The 19,559-nt window shown below is 36.4% G+C and overlaps 1 protein-coding gene across 4 annotated transcripts in view; it reads right to left on the bottom strand.

The window, feature by feature from the left end:
• The window catches only part of GRID2 (glutamate ionotropic receptor delta type subunit 2), a 1,502,079-nt gene that overhangs the window by 778,946 nt on the left and 703,574 nt on the right, over positions 1 to 19,559 (bottom strand). For all 4 annotated transcript variants that reach the window (XM_080647673.1, XM_080647670.1, XM_080647671.1 and 1 more), the window contains one exon: positions 9,897 to 10,181. In XM_080647673.1, coding sequence (XP_080503799.1) covers positions 9,897 to 10,181 — 285 coding nt within the window. The remainder of the gene's footprint in view (positions 1 to 9,896; positions 10,182 to 19,559) is intronic.

Genomic DNA, 19,559 nt, shown 5'->3' on the forward strand with positions numbered 1-19,559 from the left:
TGGGTCTAGTGCAGCCTTGGGCAAACTATGGCCCACGGGCCGGATCCGGCCCCTTTGGCTGTTCTATCCGGCCCGCGGAGCTGAAAGAGCTGAGGGTTCTCTTGCTCTCCCCTCCACTCCTTCACCAGCAGCAGTGTAACATGGCAATGTTGGGAAACACGGCCGCAGCTCCTTCTTCTGAGTGGGCGGATTTATATCCACCCATTCAGTAGAAGGAACAACCTCTCAATCTTCCAGAGGCTCCTTGTAATGCCAGCAGACGCGTCCTCCAACATCACCCTGGGAATGCATAGACATGTTATCGTGGTGATGTAGGGAGACACGCCCCTGGAGAGCACAGTATCAGAGCATTAGCTAAAAAGGAGACCAACAACACTGTTCCCACTGAAGTTGATGTTTTAAAGACCAAAAACCTTTCAACCCAGTCTACATTGCCATCTACATCTACATCCCGGGCATAATTTGGAAGTTGCACTAAAGAAAATGTTTAATTTACTGTTTACACATTTTGTTCTTTTCTATTTGTTTTAGTTTTAAATTATTTTATTATATTTAAGTTTAATTTGAAAGGCTTTTGTACCTTTCCTTTGTTAGGCAATTTTATTTTGCCTTTGCCATCTTCAATATAAGGTATGTTATTGTGCTATGATTCCTCCATTTTTTGAAGTTTCAAATTATAATAATTAGTGTTTACATTCTTCTTGTTAAAATGTTTGAAATGAATAAAACTATTGAAATAAAAAAAAAGACCGTACCCTTTTATGTAATGATGTTTACTTTGAATTTATATTAGTTCACACAAACACTCCATCCATGCTTTTGTTCCGGCCCTCCAGTCCAGTTTAAGAACCCATTGTGGACCTCGAGTCAAAAAGTTTGCCCACCCCTGGTCTAGTGTAATCACAGGGTCTTTAAAATTGGAAGAAGGAAGCAGAAGAGGAGAGTCTGAGGGAGATCTGACTACTGAAGAATTAGTTGACTTTGGGGAAATTTCAGAGAGAGGCAATGTTGCTGGCTTTGAAGAAGGGGCTATAGAACTGAAACATATAATATTAACCAATGTTACCCCAATTTAATTAGAAAAAAGGAAAATAAATACAGGACTGTCTATTAACAAAATAAATAGGAAACATTTTTATAGAAAACATTAAGAAACATAAATATATTAATACCTTTCCCAATAACTTTTGTTTTCAGTTACTATTTAGTCTAACCTATGGAGGGGATGACAACTGAAAAAGGTAATTATGTTTTAATGTGATTAATGTCAGTAAAATAAATGAAACAAAAGAATGAAAGAATAGGCATAGTAGCAACTAATCACACCTTATCAATGCAAAAGGAAAATTATTCAGCTTAATTACCGAGTTGTTCTGATGAAAGAAAGTAAGATGTGCAATATATCAAAGCAGTTTGTAAACTGCAAATTTCTAAGCAATGTATATTTTCATTATCAAGACTTTAGTAACCCAGTCAAAAGTCCAATTTTCCCTTAGTTTTCTTTTACTATCTTTTTCTATATAAAATATAGGAAACACAAAAGAATCTTGATAAAGACTAAAAGTTGGTCTAGGTAACATCCTCACACCTTCATATTCTCGCAGTCATCAATTTCTCTGACATATTAACTAACCTTTTTAGACCACTTCCATGACAACTCTCCAGGAGGCAGTGGCTGATTGAAGCTCAATAATTTACTTTATTAAATTGTATAAAATAATGACAATTATGATCACTAATATAAGATTAAATTTAATCTTTATATGAAAAATGGACAAGTTGCAGGACATATTAGAATGTAATGTATAAACACATTTCAAAACTGAGCTCAGAACCAGAAATATGACATCCTATTATTCATTGCAAGTCAATATTCAGCATCCAAATAGATCCCTTTTGGAATCCAGTCTCTGCTTACTATGTGCTAAGCACTGTGAGAGGTACTTGGAAGAGAATGTTGAGCAAGACAAACACAATCCCTGCCCTCAAGGAGATTGTTCTCTACATCCCCTGTTGATAACACAGACCCTACTGTAGATAGCAGAATCTTACAATACTACCCATTCTCCAAACTGTAGTGGCAATTTAACCAAATTTAATGGCATTCAAACAGTAATTCTCAGTCTCCTCATTGTATTCAAATATCACCTTTAAAATATTAAATATGGTAGAAAAAGAGATTGATCATTAATTATTTATAAGTTTGATTTTTTCCCTTCTACTGATCTCTTTTCCTCATCTGAGTAGATTAGGCACATTTAATCATTTTAATCATTTAATGTCTTGAAGATCACATTTGGAGCCAGAGACCTTAGTACTATATTCAGCCAATCTTGGTGTTTCTGAAATTATGACAGAAGGCAGAGTTTTAAAATTAATATTTAAAATCTTGTGACTTTTCTTTCAGAGAAAAAGTAATATGTCATACTGCTGAGTACATAAAATACATCATTGAGCAGAATAAATTTTCCCAATATATGAATAGGAAAGCATACTCTCTAAATGTCTTCTTTCCTGAGAAAATAAGGTTTTTAACCATTGATTTAAAAAAATTGTTTAGAAGAACCCTTACTTGAAAAGGAACTTGAGTCTTTATTGAGTATTTCCTTGCCATTTGTAGTGTATTTAGAAAATAATAATAATAAAATATAACATTAGATTTTGAGGTGAATCAGTCCAGCAATAGAGGTTCATCACTGAGATTTTCTATTTGATAAGAATTTGTGGCTTTCACATTAGATCATAGTGTCTCAATATATGCATTATCTTCACAATAATGCTGATCAATATATATATATATATATATATTAAAAATATATTTCTTTATTGATTTTAGAGAGGAAGGGAGAAGGAGAGAGATATAGAAACATGAATGATGAGAGAGAATCATTGATCAGCTGCCTCCTGCACGCCCCCTACTGTGGATAGAACCACAACCCGGGCATGTGCCCATGGCCAGAATCGAACCTGGGACTCTTCAGTCTGCAGGGGGACACTCTATCCACTGAGCCAAACCGGCTAGGGCTGATCAATATTTTTTAAGGACATTTTACTGATGAACAAATCCAAACATATTATTTTTACCTGCTTGACATAATATGCACTAATGCAAAGAAAATAATTCAGTAAGGTGCTTGGATAAATTATATGATTATTGATGCACATTGAAGTAAATGTAAGAACTGAAAGTTGGAATGTGGCCAAATGAGTAATAAACGGCTTTAGGATTATCTAGAGAGACAGTTAATAATAAAGTCATTAGATAGTTGAAAATACCTTCAGGGCATTGGTAAACATTTTCAATCAATTAAGAGGAATGTGTCCATTTCATGGGCCTTGATTAAACCTACATCAAAATGTATGGAATATATTTTGTGATTGCTAGGAATATATTCATGCAGATAGTCATTCAATATTCATTTCAAAGGGGCCCACTGAATGGCAATTTAATTATAAGAAAAGGGTGACATACTGAATCCTTAAGGGTAGTGTTTAGGTACATAAAATCACTCAACTATGAATTGACCCTTAATATGATATTACTAAATCAGTAATTTTAGATTAAGTAACCCATTTAGTATTACATAAAGTTGGTTTCTTCTTTTGTTTTTATGTGTATGGGTGCCAAAGTACTGTATTCAGCCAATATATTTATCTATGTACACAAAGAAAGAAACTTGATTATCTACAGATGTATCTAGTAGTAGTTATTTACTACACTCCAGTAGTAATTCCCATGCCATGCTACTTTATTTTATTTACTTTTAGGTCTCTGATTTTCAGAAATTCTGAGTTTAACAAATTAGAGTAGAGATTTACATATGACCAAAAATCTTGTTGTAAAAGAGAAAATACTATATTAAACCTGTAGGGAAAATGTCAGAAAGGCTAAGTACATAAAATATGTTTAAGCTGACCAAACACACATAAACAAATTCAAAATTAACTTAAAAAGTTTATGTTTCAAAAGAAATGTTAAAGGTTGAATTATAAAGACATATATTTATAATTTTAAATATTTAACATTAAACATTTAATATAATTAAATTTAATATTAAATTAAAATGTAAAATTAATTAATTTAATTAATACATTTTAATTTAATCTTTAATTTATTTATTTTTTCTTCTAAGTAGGATTTTCTTCAAATTGGTAAGGGAAGCCCATGTGTCCTTGTATGCCTACCCTTCACTCAAAGAGCCATCATACATTTCAGCTGTGACTGAGCGCATGCCATGCCCCTGACCAGATTATTTGGTTCAGGGATTAGCATAGGACCCAAATAGGCCCTGAGACTTGATATGTGAATATATTTCCATATAGATGATATTTGATATATGGACAAAGAAGGGGGAAGGTTATTGTTTAGTATAATAACCTGTAAGGATATGCTGAGAGTAACCAGTGCCATCTGTCTTGCCTAAGAATAAAGCCAACAGTTGAACTGAAGTAGAGATGAGGGTATGTAAGTGGGTATCTCACTACTTTTAAGTTCATGTCTATATGTCATTATCATAATAAGCTGCTTAGATCCATTATTATTATCCATATTAGAGGCCCGGTGCATGAAAATTCATGCACTGGAGCGGGGGTCCCTCACCCGGCCTGCCCCCTCTCACAGTCCGGGAGCCCTCAGGGGCGGGAGGCGACCTGGTGATCAGCGGAAGGAGACACCCCCATGCTCTGCTGCTGCTGCTGCTACTGCCGGCAGTGCAAGCCTCAGCTGGCCCTGGTTACCTGAGCCTTGGGCTGCCCCTGGGTGGCTGGGCAGCCGCCATCCAAGGCTTGCCTGTGCCTCAGGCTGGCCCTGGGAAGCTGGGGAGGTGAGGGGACTGGGGGACTCCAGAGGCAGGCGCGCGGAGCGGTCGGACCCGTCTGGGGGCAGGCCCAGCTGTGCCGCACACCTGCCACCCCAGCAGGGCTGAGGGGACTGGGTGCCACCATCTTGTGGCTGTGGGCACCGCCATCTTTGAGGTCATGACAGTCAATTAGCATATTCCCTCCTTATTGGCTGTGGGCGCCACCATCTTTGTGAGGGCATGATGGTCAATTAGCATATTCCCTCTTTATTAGATAGGATTATCCTTCCAGTCTCCATAACTAGATCCATTAAATGAACCTACAATAGATCCATGACAATATCAGGCTGGGATCAATATTGTTTCAGGCAAAGGAAATGAAAGAACCCAAACAGCTCATTCGATAAAGAGTACTTCAACCTTACTGCTTATGTCACTCTAGTAAATCAGTTCTATTCAGTTCTCCCAGGCCTGAAATTCAACTTTTCTCTCATTAGTACTTTCAGAACAGAATCCTCCCACTAAAGCAATATATCTACTTTTATTCTATTTTAAGGACCACCTACTCCTATAATTTTCTGGTTTCTATATATTGTCAGTTCCCTGATTCTGGAATCTAGCCATTCACTGGTATATTCAATTAATTACTTGCTTAGACATCTCTGATAGTGAGCCTGCCTAGATTACTGCCAATTGCTTTTAATAACTCTTCCTGAGTATCATATTCCCCCTACTTGACCAAACTTCCTCTCAGAGATTTGGTTGAAAGCTAAGCAAATCAAGAATGATGCAGAATTAAAAGGGTAGGATAATATAATGAGTAATACAATAAAGAGTTAACATAAAATTTTTAAGTTGCAGAAATTATAAGGAAACACAGCAAGGTATAAGTGTTTTTATTTTGCTAAAAATGGTACAGGTCTCGCCTCCCGAAGGCACTAAGAGCATGTGGCAATGAGTAAATGTGTCAGTTCCTATACTGATACTGAAAAATGAGAATAGATAAGGATAAAGAAATTTAGAAAGGTAGAATATCTGAAAATCACATCATGATGAAAATGGGAAATTGCTATTGGTATTTAGGCAGTAGATATTGAAGAGAGTAAATGATATAATATAAAATACTTATTCTAATTCCTGGCAAGTAAAATACTTAGAGGTATTATTTTTAATATTTTTACTGCTGCAAGACTTTCTATTGGATCAGCTGTCTGCTATACTTTGTGAAAGCTTGTAGGATTTTGAGAGGCAACAATCAAGTCAAAGTCCACCCATATAGCCTTGATTATTGCTGCTGAAATTAGACACTTCCTTTATCACTCACCACTAGGGTTTAGTTTGCATCATTCATAATACTTACATTATTTTCTCTTTTAAGAGAGTCATATAAATATTTTACCTCTTTTTTTATTGTAAGCTTCTTAAAGGTTAAGACTACATTCTGTAAAACTTTTTTAATCTCACATTTTGCATTGCTCTAAGCAAATGAGCAATGAACATTTGCTGAATGACACATTTTTAAAAGCTCAACACTTTCTAAACTCTTTTCAAGCCTTTTAGAAAATGTTTTGAATCAATCCATTCAAATAAAGTGTCCACATTTCATTTCTCTTTTCATGCATTTACTTAGAATCAAAGACTTGATTCTTCTTTGTTAGGGAATTTAAAGTAGACTTTTATACTGTGCTCTTAATCATAATTAACTGTTTTTGGAAAAAGTGTTTCTCTAATTAACTGGATATGGAAGCTTAATCATTGTTTTTTTAAGTATATTTCTCTAAGCAAAATATATCTTCAATAACATTTGGCTCCAGCAGGCTGCCTGATTCCATCCATAGATGATGCTTAATCCATTCACTAATGAAAGCAATTACTAATAACCAAGATAAAAGTCAAGTGCAAATCCAATGTTTGAACTTAAAATGAGGACACTGATGAATGGATATGTAAATAAACAAAACCCTCTTCAAGGTACAAGGTATTTGGATAGATTGATGTTTATTTTGGACTCTTGCCCAGTTCTTTACTAGTAAGATTTGTTGTATCAAAGGGAAATTTTCTTTCACGAACAAGAGTATTACTGGAAATAATTTTAATGATACAAGCAAGGTAATTTTTAATAAATTATTAAATTAAATAATAAGTCAAAAGCAAGTTCATTATCAACGTAAAGAAAGATGCTTTTTTAAAATTATTATTCCTAAAACAAACCCTGCTTTTATCAGTGATACACCTCGCTCCCCCAAAGGACAGGGGAGTTTCATTCATGGGCATTAAGGGGACCCAGTCATACACAGAGCTTATAGCATCTTATTTATTAAAAGGAAAACAGAGGGAAAGAAAATGAAGAATTTCAGATGAATGTAAATGATTCTATGTGACTACAAATTTAGAGTACATTTACAAAAATGTTTGCCTCATTAATAATAAAAATGTATTATCTTAATTTCCTAATATAACCCATGTAGGACATAGAAACAAGATAACAAAGGATTTCGGCATGGACATTTATATTAAAGAGTAAAATTCTCATTTCAATGTTATGAAAATGCCTTTATCCAAAAATCACTTTTCTGTCCCTTATCTTACAGGATTATTTTGATAGGACTAACTAAAAAGCCTTTTCTCACGTTAAAGAAAGATTTAGGTTTTTAAAATTCATTATTTCAAATTATGTTTCAGCAGAGGTCATAAGAATGCTATTTATGGTTATAAAAATCATACATAATCTAATTGGAAAAAAACTGACAGACCCATACTCAGCATATTGGTTCCTTTGGTAGAATGTACTATGTTCAATAAATAATCCTATCAGTAAATTTTGAATTTTATCCAATCCTTATTTTTACTGATGAATCAATTATTTTAAATATTCTTTTAGTTTATTTTATTCATTTCAGTCTCTTGGTCTTTGTTTGGTGACCCCTAAATAACTAGAATTAAGCAACAAAAAGAAAGATTTCCGTGCTGGACACAAAGGAGTGTGCTTCCGGGGAGTGCCACAGACTTTTGGCTGAAATCTACCCATCAAGTTTAATGTGACTCTGGCTGCCAAAACCCCAGGCGACCTTTGAATATTTAGGGCTAAATGTAACTACCACTTGCTTTGGTCGCTGGGAGTCCACAGGAGCTCTTATTTGTTGCTCCCCAGATTTCTGCCAACCTTTTTGTGCCCAGTTCTATTGATGTCTCTTTCTGGCTGAGTCTTGTGTATCTGTTTTCCAATATTGTTCACAATGCTGAGTAGGTTAAGACAAGAAAGCCATTATTTTAAAAATGCTTATTTATTTGCTAAGGAAAATAAGTTGCACTACAGGAGGTAAAATTGTCTTGAAGGGTTGTTTTTTGTTTTTTATAAAACTGTAAAAACTAGACATATCCATACAAATGTAAAAATTGTTCTGAGATTCCCTCTAAAGGCAAATATCTGAGGAAACACATATTTCAAACTATATATATCTTACCAATCTTTGTTTTTCTCTCTCATTTGATTATATCCATCTTTATTCCCCAAATAACAAAAATGAGATAAGCTATGTTAAAATATCTCTGGGATCAATTAGAAAACAAGTAGATTACTTCAGAAAAACAAAATAAACAAAAATAATATCATTTTTGCTTAATTAAATGCAAGTTAAAAATTCCCAGACAAACCATCTTTGCAAATTATGCTAAACTTAGGACAAATGCTTTGTGTTTTACCTTGGAAAGTTAAATGAAGTGTCTCATGCTACTCAGTATTTTGTGAGATCTCATATTGTAGACAATATGCCATGCTAGCTTACAGTAACATGATTTTAGTGGCCCCCAAAGAGTTAAGTTCTAAGTAGTTATTAAAGTTTTCATAAGGATGTAAGCAAGCTATGTCGGATTTTTTGGAACCAATAAATGGAAATAAGCATTTTTTTTCACTGTTCCAAGATCTGCCTCAAATGGTCTTTTATTATTAAATAGAGGTATAAATGTTTTTGAAAGGGAAAAGTATAGTATTATCTTTATGCCTTCCTATTATTTGAAAAATGAAGATGTATTGGAGTTAGATTTCTTTTAGAAATATGTATAGACATTTGGTATAGGCATTTATATTAAAACTAGAGGTCCGGTGCATGAAGTTCATGCACTGGGGGGGGGGGGGGTGTCCCTCAGCCCAGCCTGCACCCTCTCCAATCTGGGACCCCTCGAGGGATGTTCGACAGGATCGGGCCTAAACGGGCAGTCGGACATCCCCCTCACAATCCAGGAATCCTGGCTCCCAACTGTTCACCTGCCTGCCTGCCTGATTGCCCCTAACTGCTTCTGCCTGCCAGCCTGATCACCCCCTAACTACTCCCCTGCCAGCCTGATGAATGCCTAACTGCTCCCCTGCCAGCCTGATTGCCCCTAACTGCCCTCCCCTGCTGGCCTGGTCAACCCTAACTGCCCTCCCCTGCCGGCCAGGTCCCCCCAACTGCCCTCCCCTGCCAGCCTGGTCCCCCACAACTGCCCTCCCTTGCAGGCCTGGTTCCTCCCAACTGCCCTCCCCTGCTGGCCATCTTATGGTGGCCATCTTGTGTCCATATGGGGGCAGCCATCTTTGACCACATGGGGGCAGCCACCTTGTGTGTTGGAGTGATGGTCAATTTGCATATTACTCTTTTATTAGATAGGATAGAGGCCCAGTGCATGAAATTTGTGCATGGGTAGGGTCCCTAAAGGCTGTCGGCTGTCAGCCAGGCCTCCCTTTCCCCAGCTGCCTGCTGCCGCCAGTGGCTGGGGTCTCCCTTCCCTGGCTGCCTGCTGCTGCTGGCCAGGGTGAGGCCGGCCGGGGGGGAAGGGGCTGTGGGCAGTTGGCTGGCCGGCCCCATCCCCTGGTCGAACTCCTGATAGAGGGGAAATTTGCATTTTAGGCTTTTATTGTATAGGATTTGACTTCAAAGGGACTTAATAGAAATGATTGAACTTTACCTTAACATTTTTCTTGTTGCTACTAGATTTATTAGAAGAATCTGACAGGATAAGATGACAACGAGTAAGTTCCTTGAAGTTTTTCAAGATTTAATAAAGTTGCTTGTCATACAAATATCACTTACAAAACTCACACAAATCACAAACACTTACCGTATTCACTGTCATAGAATATGATGAATTTCTGCCAGGCATATTCTGTGATCACTCTCAGGATAACATCATTTAAGTAGACAGGTGGACGAACAGAAAGCGTGTAGTCATCATTCCTGTTGCTGCGGGTGAGTCCACAGCCACTCCTAGGAGTCCCAGCTGTTGCTCGCTGGATGAAGAGGTGGGGGATATGCATGGCATCTGCCAAAGACTGGAGGGACCCCGCTGATGTGCAGCCAATGGAGCTGACCAGGGCCAAGATGCCTTGATTCATAAGTTCGCAGGCTGCAAGGAAGCAGAGTAATATTTGACTGTCAATGAGCTTCATATATTTTCTCCTTTTTGAGAAACAGTGAATTAAGCTTATAAGCTATTACACAACTATGTAAAATTTTTTAAAGGAAGATTCTACCTGAGGAGATCCTCTAATTACAAAATGCTACTGAAATACAGTTTAAAAATTCTGCCCTTTAGTTATTTAGCCTGTGCAAATTACTTAGGTTCTCTTGGTCTCAGTTTCATCATCTGTAAAGTGGGTGAAATAGCATAAATCTTGCAGGATTATTGCCAGGGTTAGAAATAGTTCAGTGTCTGTTATCTGCCTCTCAGATGATAAGCATTCTATTCTTTTATAATTGTTAAAGTATAATTCAGAGAAAAGGTAATTCCTTACGGAGTACATAATACAAGGTTTTCAAAAAGGAGATAATATGTAAACTGGTGAATGAATGAAGGGGGGTGGGGTGTTGAAGGGTTTGAGTAATGATTTCTGCCCATAGAAAACAGAGCCAGCTGAGATTTAAAACTTTGATAATGCTTTGTTTCTTTTACTAAACTGGAGAATTGAAAATGCTTTTGTTATTTTTCTTAACAAATTAGAAAACATATAGTCACATCAAATACTAAATTTCAGCAACAATATCATTCTGGTTTCCAGCTGAATGATTTCTTATTTCTACTATACGATTTATGATCTCTGCTTTAATTTTATTTTAATCATCCTATATATGAATATGTGCTAACTTCAAAACATATTTAAAACTAGAACAAATGTAAATTATAAGTAAATGTAAAAAGGATTTAATATATAGGAAAAAAAGAGATAAGAAGTGGTATCTCAGAATGCCAATCTTTAAAGTCAAAACATCACAAAATAAAAAAATAAAAAAGTAAATTAAAAAATTAAAAGTAATTCAGAAAGAATCAAGGCTAAATGGATTCTATATTAGAAGATTAGTTATTAAATCTTTATTCTAGATTTTAGGCATTCTAGTTAATACATTCTCAACATTCAGACTTTAATATAAATTGTTTTACACAGTTCTTGAAAATTCAAAGTAAGACTGAGATGATAAGTACCTACATGTAATTAATTGGTCAGTTAATGAAAGCTAACAAAGTGTAAGTTTAGAAGTACTATTCTAATGGGATGCATATACACATCAAATATATTAATTATGATTAATGGCAAGATAACTAATATATACAAAATAAATTAAAACTTATTAGGAATATAATTTTCAAGGATAAGAGAGGTTATATGATTTTAAATAAATGTGAAAAAATAGCAGCAGAGAGGAATCCTTCTAGACCATAACAGATTGAGGTTAAAGTTTCCTTAAAAATCATAGTAGCTACTCATGTTCATGAAATCAGCACAGAAAGCAATATAAATTTGTAGTTATTACTTTTAATGAATTTATGCAAAACCACTGGTCACTAGATTGTTTCATTATTGTAGTAAATAATACCATTACTGATTATATAAGCAAGTAGAAATTCACTTATAGAAAATATTTTGATTAAAAGCTGGGGCCACCTAGCATTTAAAATAAAAATAAGAGAACATTAATATATACACAGCTGAATTTTATGTTTAGGTTACACTAATTAATAGTAATTAAGCTCTGGCAGGCTAGGCTCAGTTTGTTAGAGCATCGCCCCATGCACCAAAAGGTCAGGTTTCATCCCCAGTCAGGGCATATACTCCAGTTGGGGTGCATACTAGAGGCAATGATCTATATTTCTCTCTCTCTCTGAAAAAAATCTGCTAAAAATAAAAATAAATAAATAATGATTATATAAATATAACATTTAATATAAATCTACCACAAAATTATAAAGTTATACATATAAAAGTCTAAGATGAAAAACACTGTTTAATATATTCTGTCACATGTAAAATACATGAAAATTGTCTATTTTAATCTTCAGATACAGAAAAATTAACTTGAGTCATATATTAATCATTATTTATCAGATAAATTTGATGTAGTATATAATCTATAATTCCCTCCAATCAATTACATTATTTCCTGTTAACCTCTGTGAATAAGAGCACAAACAACACAAATACTAGAAATACTTACTACTATATAAGGAAATTTATTACTTTTTTATTATCTAGTATTTGATATTATTCATCCTGGTACATACATTAGCAAGAATAACTAAAATTTTCCTATAAAACCAAAATAAGAGCCATTAAAAATTATAATCGGAGAACTATATAATGTTATATCTGAAAGGGAATTCAGAGATTATGTAGTTTAGGGATGCAAAATCAGCTTTATCTCCTATGCCAACCACAATTGTTGGGTAAGTTGGCATTCTGGAACAATATTTTGAGAAAAATTCTGAGACTCGATAAGAAAAAGTACCAAGATCATTATGTTAAGTTTCTCCGAGGAAAAGATGAGGGGAGGGAAGTGGTCATACACAACCATTCCTCTTATACTGCTCTACCTGCTAATGATTGTGGCTGTCAAAAAGCACACCTTTTCCTATAAATCAATCAATCAATCAATCAATCAATCAATCAATCAATCTCTGGTCTGTAACTCATTGTTCAATATCCATTTCACCATAGTAAGGAAATGGTATTTGTAACCTTAAAATTTTGTATGGCAAAGAAAAGATAGAGTTTTCCATAGGGGAAAGTTCAATTGAAGATTGTCTCTTGTCAGGTTTGGTAAAATAGGTGGTCCTACGAAAGAAAAAGGAAGAACTCACATGCAGAAAATGGATTGCGACTCCTTGACCCAAAACACAACCTCAGCTGAACATATATCGGAAAGGTTCTGCAAGGCAACCTATCAAGTCTATGTTTGATGCCCACTTTGCCTCATAGGGTCCTATATAAAATTTAGTATAAAATGGAGACTATAACTAATGACAGCAGAAGAGAGATTTGAGAAAACGAAGAGCTACAGCAAGAACAGAAACAAAGCTTAGTGAAGCAGCCTACCATTTGCTACAAGAACTTCATGTCTTGACTGTTAGAACACCACATTATTTAGTTTTAGTTCCATACAATGCATACTTTATTTCATTAAAAATAGTGTGAAACTGAATTTGCAAGATAACAGTGTTTTGTGGGCATCCTCACGTTTTAATTATAAGAATTCAAGCCAAGGACTTCTCAATGACATATTTCTTTCACACTATTATTTCAAGCCCTGTGATTTACTTACTTATGTATGCGTGTACGCACGCACCTCCAAACATACAGAGCATATTGAACAGCTGCTTGTTTTGTGACTCCAGCTGTTTTGAGATTTTACCACTATCAAAGATGTTTAGAGTCTCCACTAATTGCTGAAAGCTCACTTTTCCTCTTTTCCTTCTCTTTTTATTCTCTTCCTTTTAATTGCAATGATCAAAACTTTCACCCTTTTTGGTCACTTAGCAGTTATGGAAATGAAGTTCTCTGTATAAATGTAGCATACATTTAAGTTAAATGATACATACATTATCTTAATTTGCTAGTAGGTGTAAGGTATAGGTAAAGAAGAAACACAGAGTTAATATAAATTATAGTACCTCCCCAAATGATTCTTATCTTGTTTTCCCATAGTAATCAACTAAGAAGACCATTGTTTCAAGTTTCTCCAACTCAAATGCAACATACCATATTTCCAGAATTCTAAAACAGTTGTAGTTTCTATATTTTATCATGTGAGGATATATTTAAAATAGTTCAAGGTATTTCATATGATGGATTATTTTTCTTGAACAATTCATTAATCAATATTGACCTTTACTATCAGTGAGCTCCTTTAAATGAGAACATAAGGTAACTTTCCATGGCAGATGTGGAGGATTTGTAAAATTTCTAAATAGCTGAATTTAAGTTAACTTATTTTTTGCTATTTAATCCAATAATGAGTCACAAGAATAGTATTTATAATTGCTTTTTTCCTTTTTCATTCACCAAAAAAGCACCTGACATTTGCTTTTCTACTTGTAAGAATATGCTAACACAAAACATTTTCAGCTTATCAGACATTTAGCCATCTTTGCAAATATGATTTTTGGCAACCAACTGAGAGGTGGGATATGAAAGGTAGAATTAATTTGACACATTATCAATGTTGTTTGCCAAAAATTAATCATTTGGGACAAATTCTTCTAAATAAAGAAGGTCTTTATATATAGATAGTGTTGCAAGGTCCAATTTAATCATAATTATCTACTTAGAAAGTGAGAATACTGAAAAATATTCATTTGATTATAATTGAAAAGCATTAAGACTTAATTTTCTTTTATAATGAATAGGAGTGGCTAAAATGGTTGATTACCAGCCATCAAATAAAGTGAATAATTTTGTCAACTATTTTTCAGTCATCTAAAAAAAAACCAGCATGAACCTTTTGTTATGATTTGTGATCTAAGCCTGAGGTGAACTAAACATTTAACCTAGCACTTATTATAAGTCACCTTATTTTCCCATTTACAAAAAGCTAATATTATTCTCATTTTCAAGTCAGGAAAGCTGGCTCAGTGAAGTTAAATGTATTGTCCAAATTCATACCATTAGTAAATGACAGACTTGGGATTCACACCTGGCACAGATTGCAATAACTGGGCCACAGAGAACTGAAAAATCATTGCTTTTAAACACAGGGGTCCATATAAAAATGAAGTCACTTCACTCTTTCTTACTACAAGATTCAGTAAATCCAGCCTCCTGGATGTAAAAGAGAAAGGCCCCTTTTTACATTTCCAATAAGTAGTGAAGATAAGGCTGGAATATAGATTTTATGATATTTACTTTAGAACCTTTCAATTATCTATATATATAAAACCCTAAGCGATCTGTGGACCTTCTGACCAGTAGCCATGATGTGCACTGACCACCAGGGGGCAAGACGCTCAATGCAGGAGCTGTCCCCTGGTGGTCAGTGAGCTCCCGCAGCGGGAGTGCCGCTCAGCTGACCGACAGGCACCAGACGCAGGGCTCATGGCTGACAAGCCCAGCTGTGGTGGTGCGAGCCTTCCCTGCCTCTGCAGGAGCACTACCGAGTGGCAGTGGCAGGTGCAGTGGGGCTGGGATGAGCAGGAGCGGTGTAGCACCTGGCCTGGGCTTGGGATCCCCCCTGGCCACCTGCCGCTTCACGTACTACTACATCCCTCAATGGGTCCCGAATTGCGAGAGGGCACAGGCCAGGCTGTGGGACCCCACCAGTGCATGAATCCGTGCACTGGGCCTCTAGTATATTATAATAGCCTCCTATTTATGGAAATTCAGATTAATCTCCTCCCCTTTTAATGTTAGTAACAATTCTGCAATGAATTCACTTATGTGCATAAATATCTATATGTTAAATATATAAAATGTATATACTATATCAGGGAAGTGCCAGTTACTCCTAAATCATGGTGGTCAAAAATAGACAAGTGTTGCCCTGGCGTGTGGCTCAGTGGTTGGAGCATCATCCTATACACCAAAAAGTTTGTGGATTCAATATCCAGACAGGACACATACCTAGTTTACATTTGATCCAGGGACACATACAGGAGGTAACCAATGGATCTTTTTCTCTTACATCTTTCTCTCTCTCTCTTCCTTCCTCTCATTCTCCCTCAAAATCAATAAGTATATCCTCAGGTGAGGATTTAAAAAAACATAGGCAAGTGTATGATGGGAGAGCCAGAAGATAGTCGTGCAGATATATAATGCATGATATACTGAGTAGGCACTAGGCCAAACAGAGCCATTATTGTATGATAGCCCCAAAGTATTTTTCCTAGACTGCGGCCTGGGGAAGCCTTTGATGCAGAAGTGAATCTGAGGTTGCAATCTGAAATATAAGTAGAACCTAATTCCGTGAAGAGAAGTTATCTTGATGAGAAGGGTGAAGAAAATATTTCTAAACAGAAGACATAGATTGCACAAAGATCCTGTGGCATAAAGATCATGGACTACCTGAGAGGGAGAAAGAAGAGTCTGGTAACTGAAGTGCAGATACAAGATGAAGTTGGAGAAGTAGTCAAGAAATATGATCTTTGAGTAGGTTTGTTTATCTTTTTGCTGTTACCTTTTTTTGTTGTTGTTGTACACGTGCCGTATATTTTTATTTATTTTTTAAAACTTACTTTCACCTGCTTTTTTTGTGATTCTTTTTTTCCTTTTCTTTATTGATTAAGGTATTACATATGTGTCCTTATCCCCCCATTACTCCCCCTCACCCCCTCCCTCATGCCCTCACACCCCTGGTGTCTGTGTCCATTGGTTAGGCTTATATGCGTGCATACAAGTCCTTTGGTTGATCTCTCCTCCTTACCCCCACCCTCCCCTACCTTCCCTCTGAGGTTTGATGGTCTGATGGATGCTCCTCTGTCTCTGGATCTGTTTTTGTTCATCAGATTATGTTGTTCATTATATTCCACAAATGAGTGAGATCATGTGATATTTATCTTTCTCTGACTGGCTTATTTCGCTTAGCATAATGCTCTCCAGTTCCATCCATGCTGGGTTGTTACCTTTTATCTGCTATTTATATGTTAAATATCTGCCTTTATTCTTTTATTTCAAATTTATGTATAATTTATATAGTTATTTGGAAGTTTGAAAATTATTATACATTCAAATTTGCTAGTCTTTTACTTTCAGAAATAGTTTGCTTCATACCATGTTTAGAAAGGCCTTTTCCCCACAGTTCACAGACTTAAAATAATTACCATATCTAAAACAACATCATCCCGTACTATAATCCCCACAACTAATCATTAGCTGATAGGAGATATGTTAGAGGTCCAGATCCTGGATGGCACTTCGACCCTCAGTGGTATTGCTGTCTTGGATGGTGGTCCCCTGTAGTTCCGGTCCCTGCTCCATTGGCGCTGACAGTGAACCACAGGTTATTTTCCCTGCAGCAGGAGCCTGGCTGTCCTGGGAACCTGCGCTCCGGAGTCACCAAACCATCCACAGCACGCTGAGCTGGCCCTCCTCCTGCCACAGGCAGCCCAGCCTCCGCGCAGCCCGCTCCTCGCTATCGTCAGGGGTTGGGCAGGAGGATGTTCAGGTGTAGTTTGGTCCTCCCCTCTCCAGTCAGCGTGGACTGGAGCCTGTTGCACTCTCTCACAGCCAGGAATGTGGAACATGCTCCCAGGCGACCAGGCAGCAGGGGCGGAGCCTGCTGAGCTCCAGGAGGCCCTTCTGCCCCAGTGTGTCTGTTTATGCTGGGAACATTTTTCTTGAAACAAAATATATTCTGAAGTTCCTATGGTTATATTGCTGTTATATTCAGCTTCTGTCTTGAAGTCCCAGTTCACCCCCGCTCAAGGGGAGCCTAGGAGATGCCAGATTCAAATTCATCTGGCTTCTCATCATTGGACTGGAACTGAATACAGCCTCCTTGGTGAGCGCCCTCCTGGGAAGAGCCAAAGTGAATGAGTTAAAGTGCTGAGGGAGGGGCAAATAACCATTTTACCCGCATGTGGGTCTTGCAAAGATCTATTGCTGCTGGTGAAAGGGTCAAAGCAAAAGCCTTCACCAATGCTCTGGCTGTTTGGCCTAGTGGATAGAGTGTCAGCCTAGGGACTGAAGGGTCCCGGGTTCGATTCCAGTCAAGGGTACATGCCTGGGTTGCCGGCTCCGTCCCCAGTAAGGGGCATGCAGAAGGCAGTCCATCAATGATTATCATCATTGATGTTTCAATCTCTCTCTCCCTCTTCCTTCCTCTCACTCTCTCTCTCTCTCTCTATATATATATATATCAGCGTGACTTATAATAGGCGCCAGTTCAAGGATTAGTCCACAGTAATTCCTACACTATCACTGAGTCAATAAGAACTGGAGCAGGGGTTCTCAGCTGCTGCATCAGCCTGGTTAGAAGGCTTCTGGCTCCCATTGCTATTGATAGGTAGGTAACCTTCATGATGTGTTAGTGCGAAGGATTAGGTAATTTTTTCCCAGCCCTAGATATTTGTGTGCCCAGCTTTCCTTAATTGGGTGTTTCTTTAATTAGCTCTTGTTAATAAACATGATGTTCCTCAAACATCCAGATAACCTAACACCGTTTGCCAAACACTCATACACGAAACAAGGTCCAGAAAACCTCCTTGAGGATGCGAAAGGAAAACAGTTGTGTGATTTATTTAATCTAGCTGAATCAGATTTCTTTACAGAAAAAGCACCTTTAATGATAGAATCTCAGATTGACTTTATAGAGTGCTTTCTGCTCTGAAAATAACCCAAATCAGTTTATCCTCTTTCCTTTTGGCCAGCTCAACACAAAGACAGTGTTTTTAAATTGTTGTGTTGTTTTTTAAGTCTGTGCCAGTGACCAGGTAGCTCCTCTATAGTTTTCTCATGACAGAAAAGGTTCTCTAATAACAGCGAGATCAATAAGCACTAGGCAGAATGGCCTTTTGTCTGATGCAGCCCTTACAATTTTGGATTCCAGTAAATTGAAAAGGAAAGAGACAATAAAGGGGACATATATTACATCAACTCTTTTGAAAATATTGTGAAGAAATACCTGTAGAATTAGTGAGGCAAAATGTATCAAAAGAAGGCTTTTAAATATCTGGACAACTTTTTAAAGAGTCCTGCGCCAAATACTATGACAAGATTACTTAATGTTAGATATAGTAAATAGTTTCATGTCCTCTGTCACATTTTCTTACTAAATGTGCACTTAATAGTATATGAAATGCCTTTTGTAATAAAAAATGTGCCAGGTATTTATGCCTTTTTAATAGAACTGGGAGTGGTATTTTAAATTAGTATAGACTTTTAGGGTAGTTGAGTTTTGTGTTTTGTTTTCTTTTGCATTTATGACATATTGATGATTATATCAGTGATTTCTTAAATGCTGAATCCTAGTACAGGAATATAACCCCACATTTCAACATTGCTCTTCAATGGGAAAACACAATCAATTCCAATAATTGTCAGTAATGAAAAACTTCAAAATAATTTTCTTAATTTTTGTTTTATGGATACGTAAAATGAATTCCTTTAAATTGGACTGAGAGGTCGCTCCCTCAACGTGTCTTTAACTGGTAGCTTTAACAATTTTTTTCTGTTAAATATGTATTTTTTTATTAAACAAGCTTTTATTATTAAACAGTAAAAGCCTTAACCAATGTCAGCCCAATAATTTCAATTCAAAAAGTTGCTAGTTGCCACTTGTGCCTAATAGCTACCATATCAGACATCACAGATCTATACCACAACAAACATGAGGAAAAAAACAAAATAAAAGTCTACTTCGATTAATTTTTTAAAAATCTTGTTTTGTGTTTTTTTTTTTTTTTTTTTTTTTAAGATTTTTACTTCATAGGTGATAAGTGGGTGAGTGTTGTGCCTGCTCCCTGTAGCCATCCTGCACCTACAGTTTGCCTGAACCACTGATGATCCAATTTTCTTATGAG

The sequence above is a fragment of the Plecotus auritus genome (genome assembly GCF_963455305.1).
Source record: "Plecotus auritus genome assembly, chromosome: 1".
In the NCBI taxonomy this organism is placed as follows: domain Eukaryota; kingdom Metazoa; phylum Chordata; class Mammalia; order Chiroptera; family Vespertilionidae; genus Plecotus; species Plecotus auritus.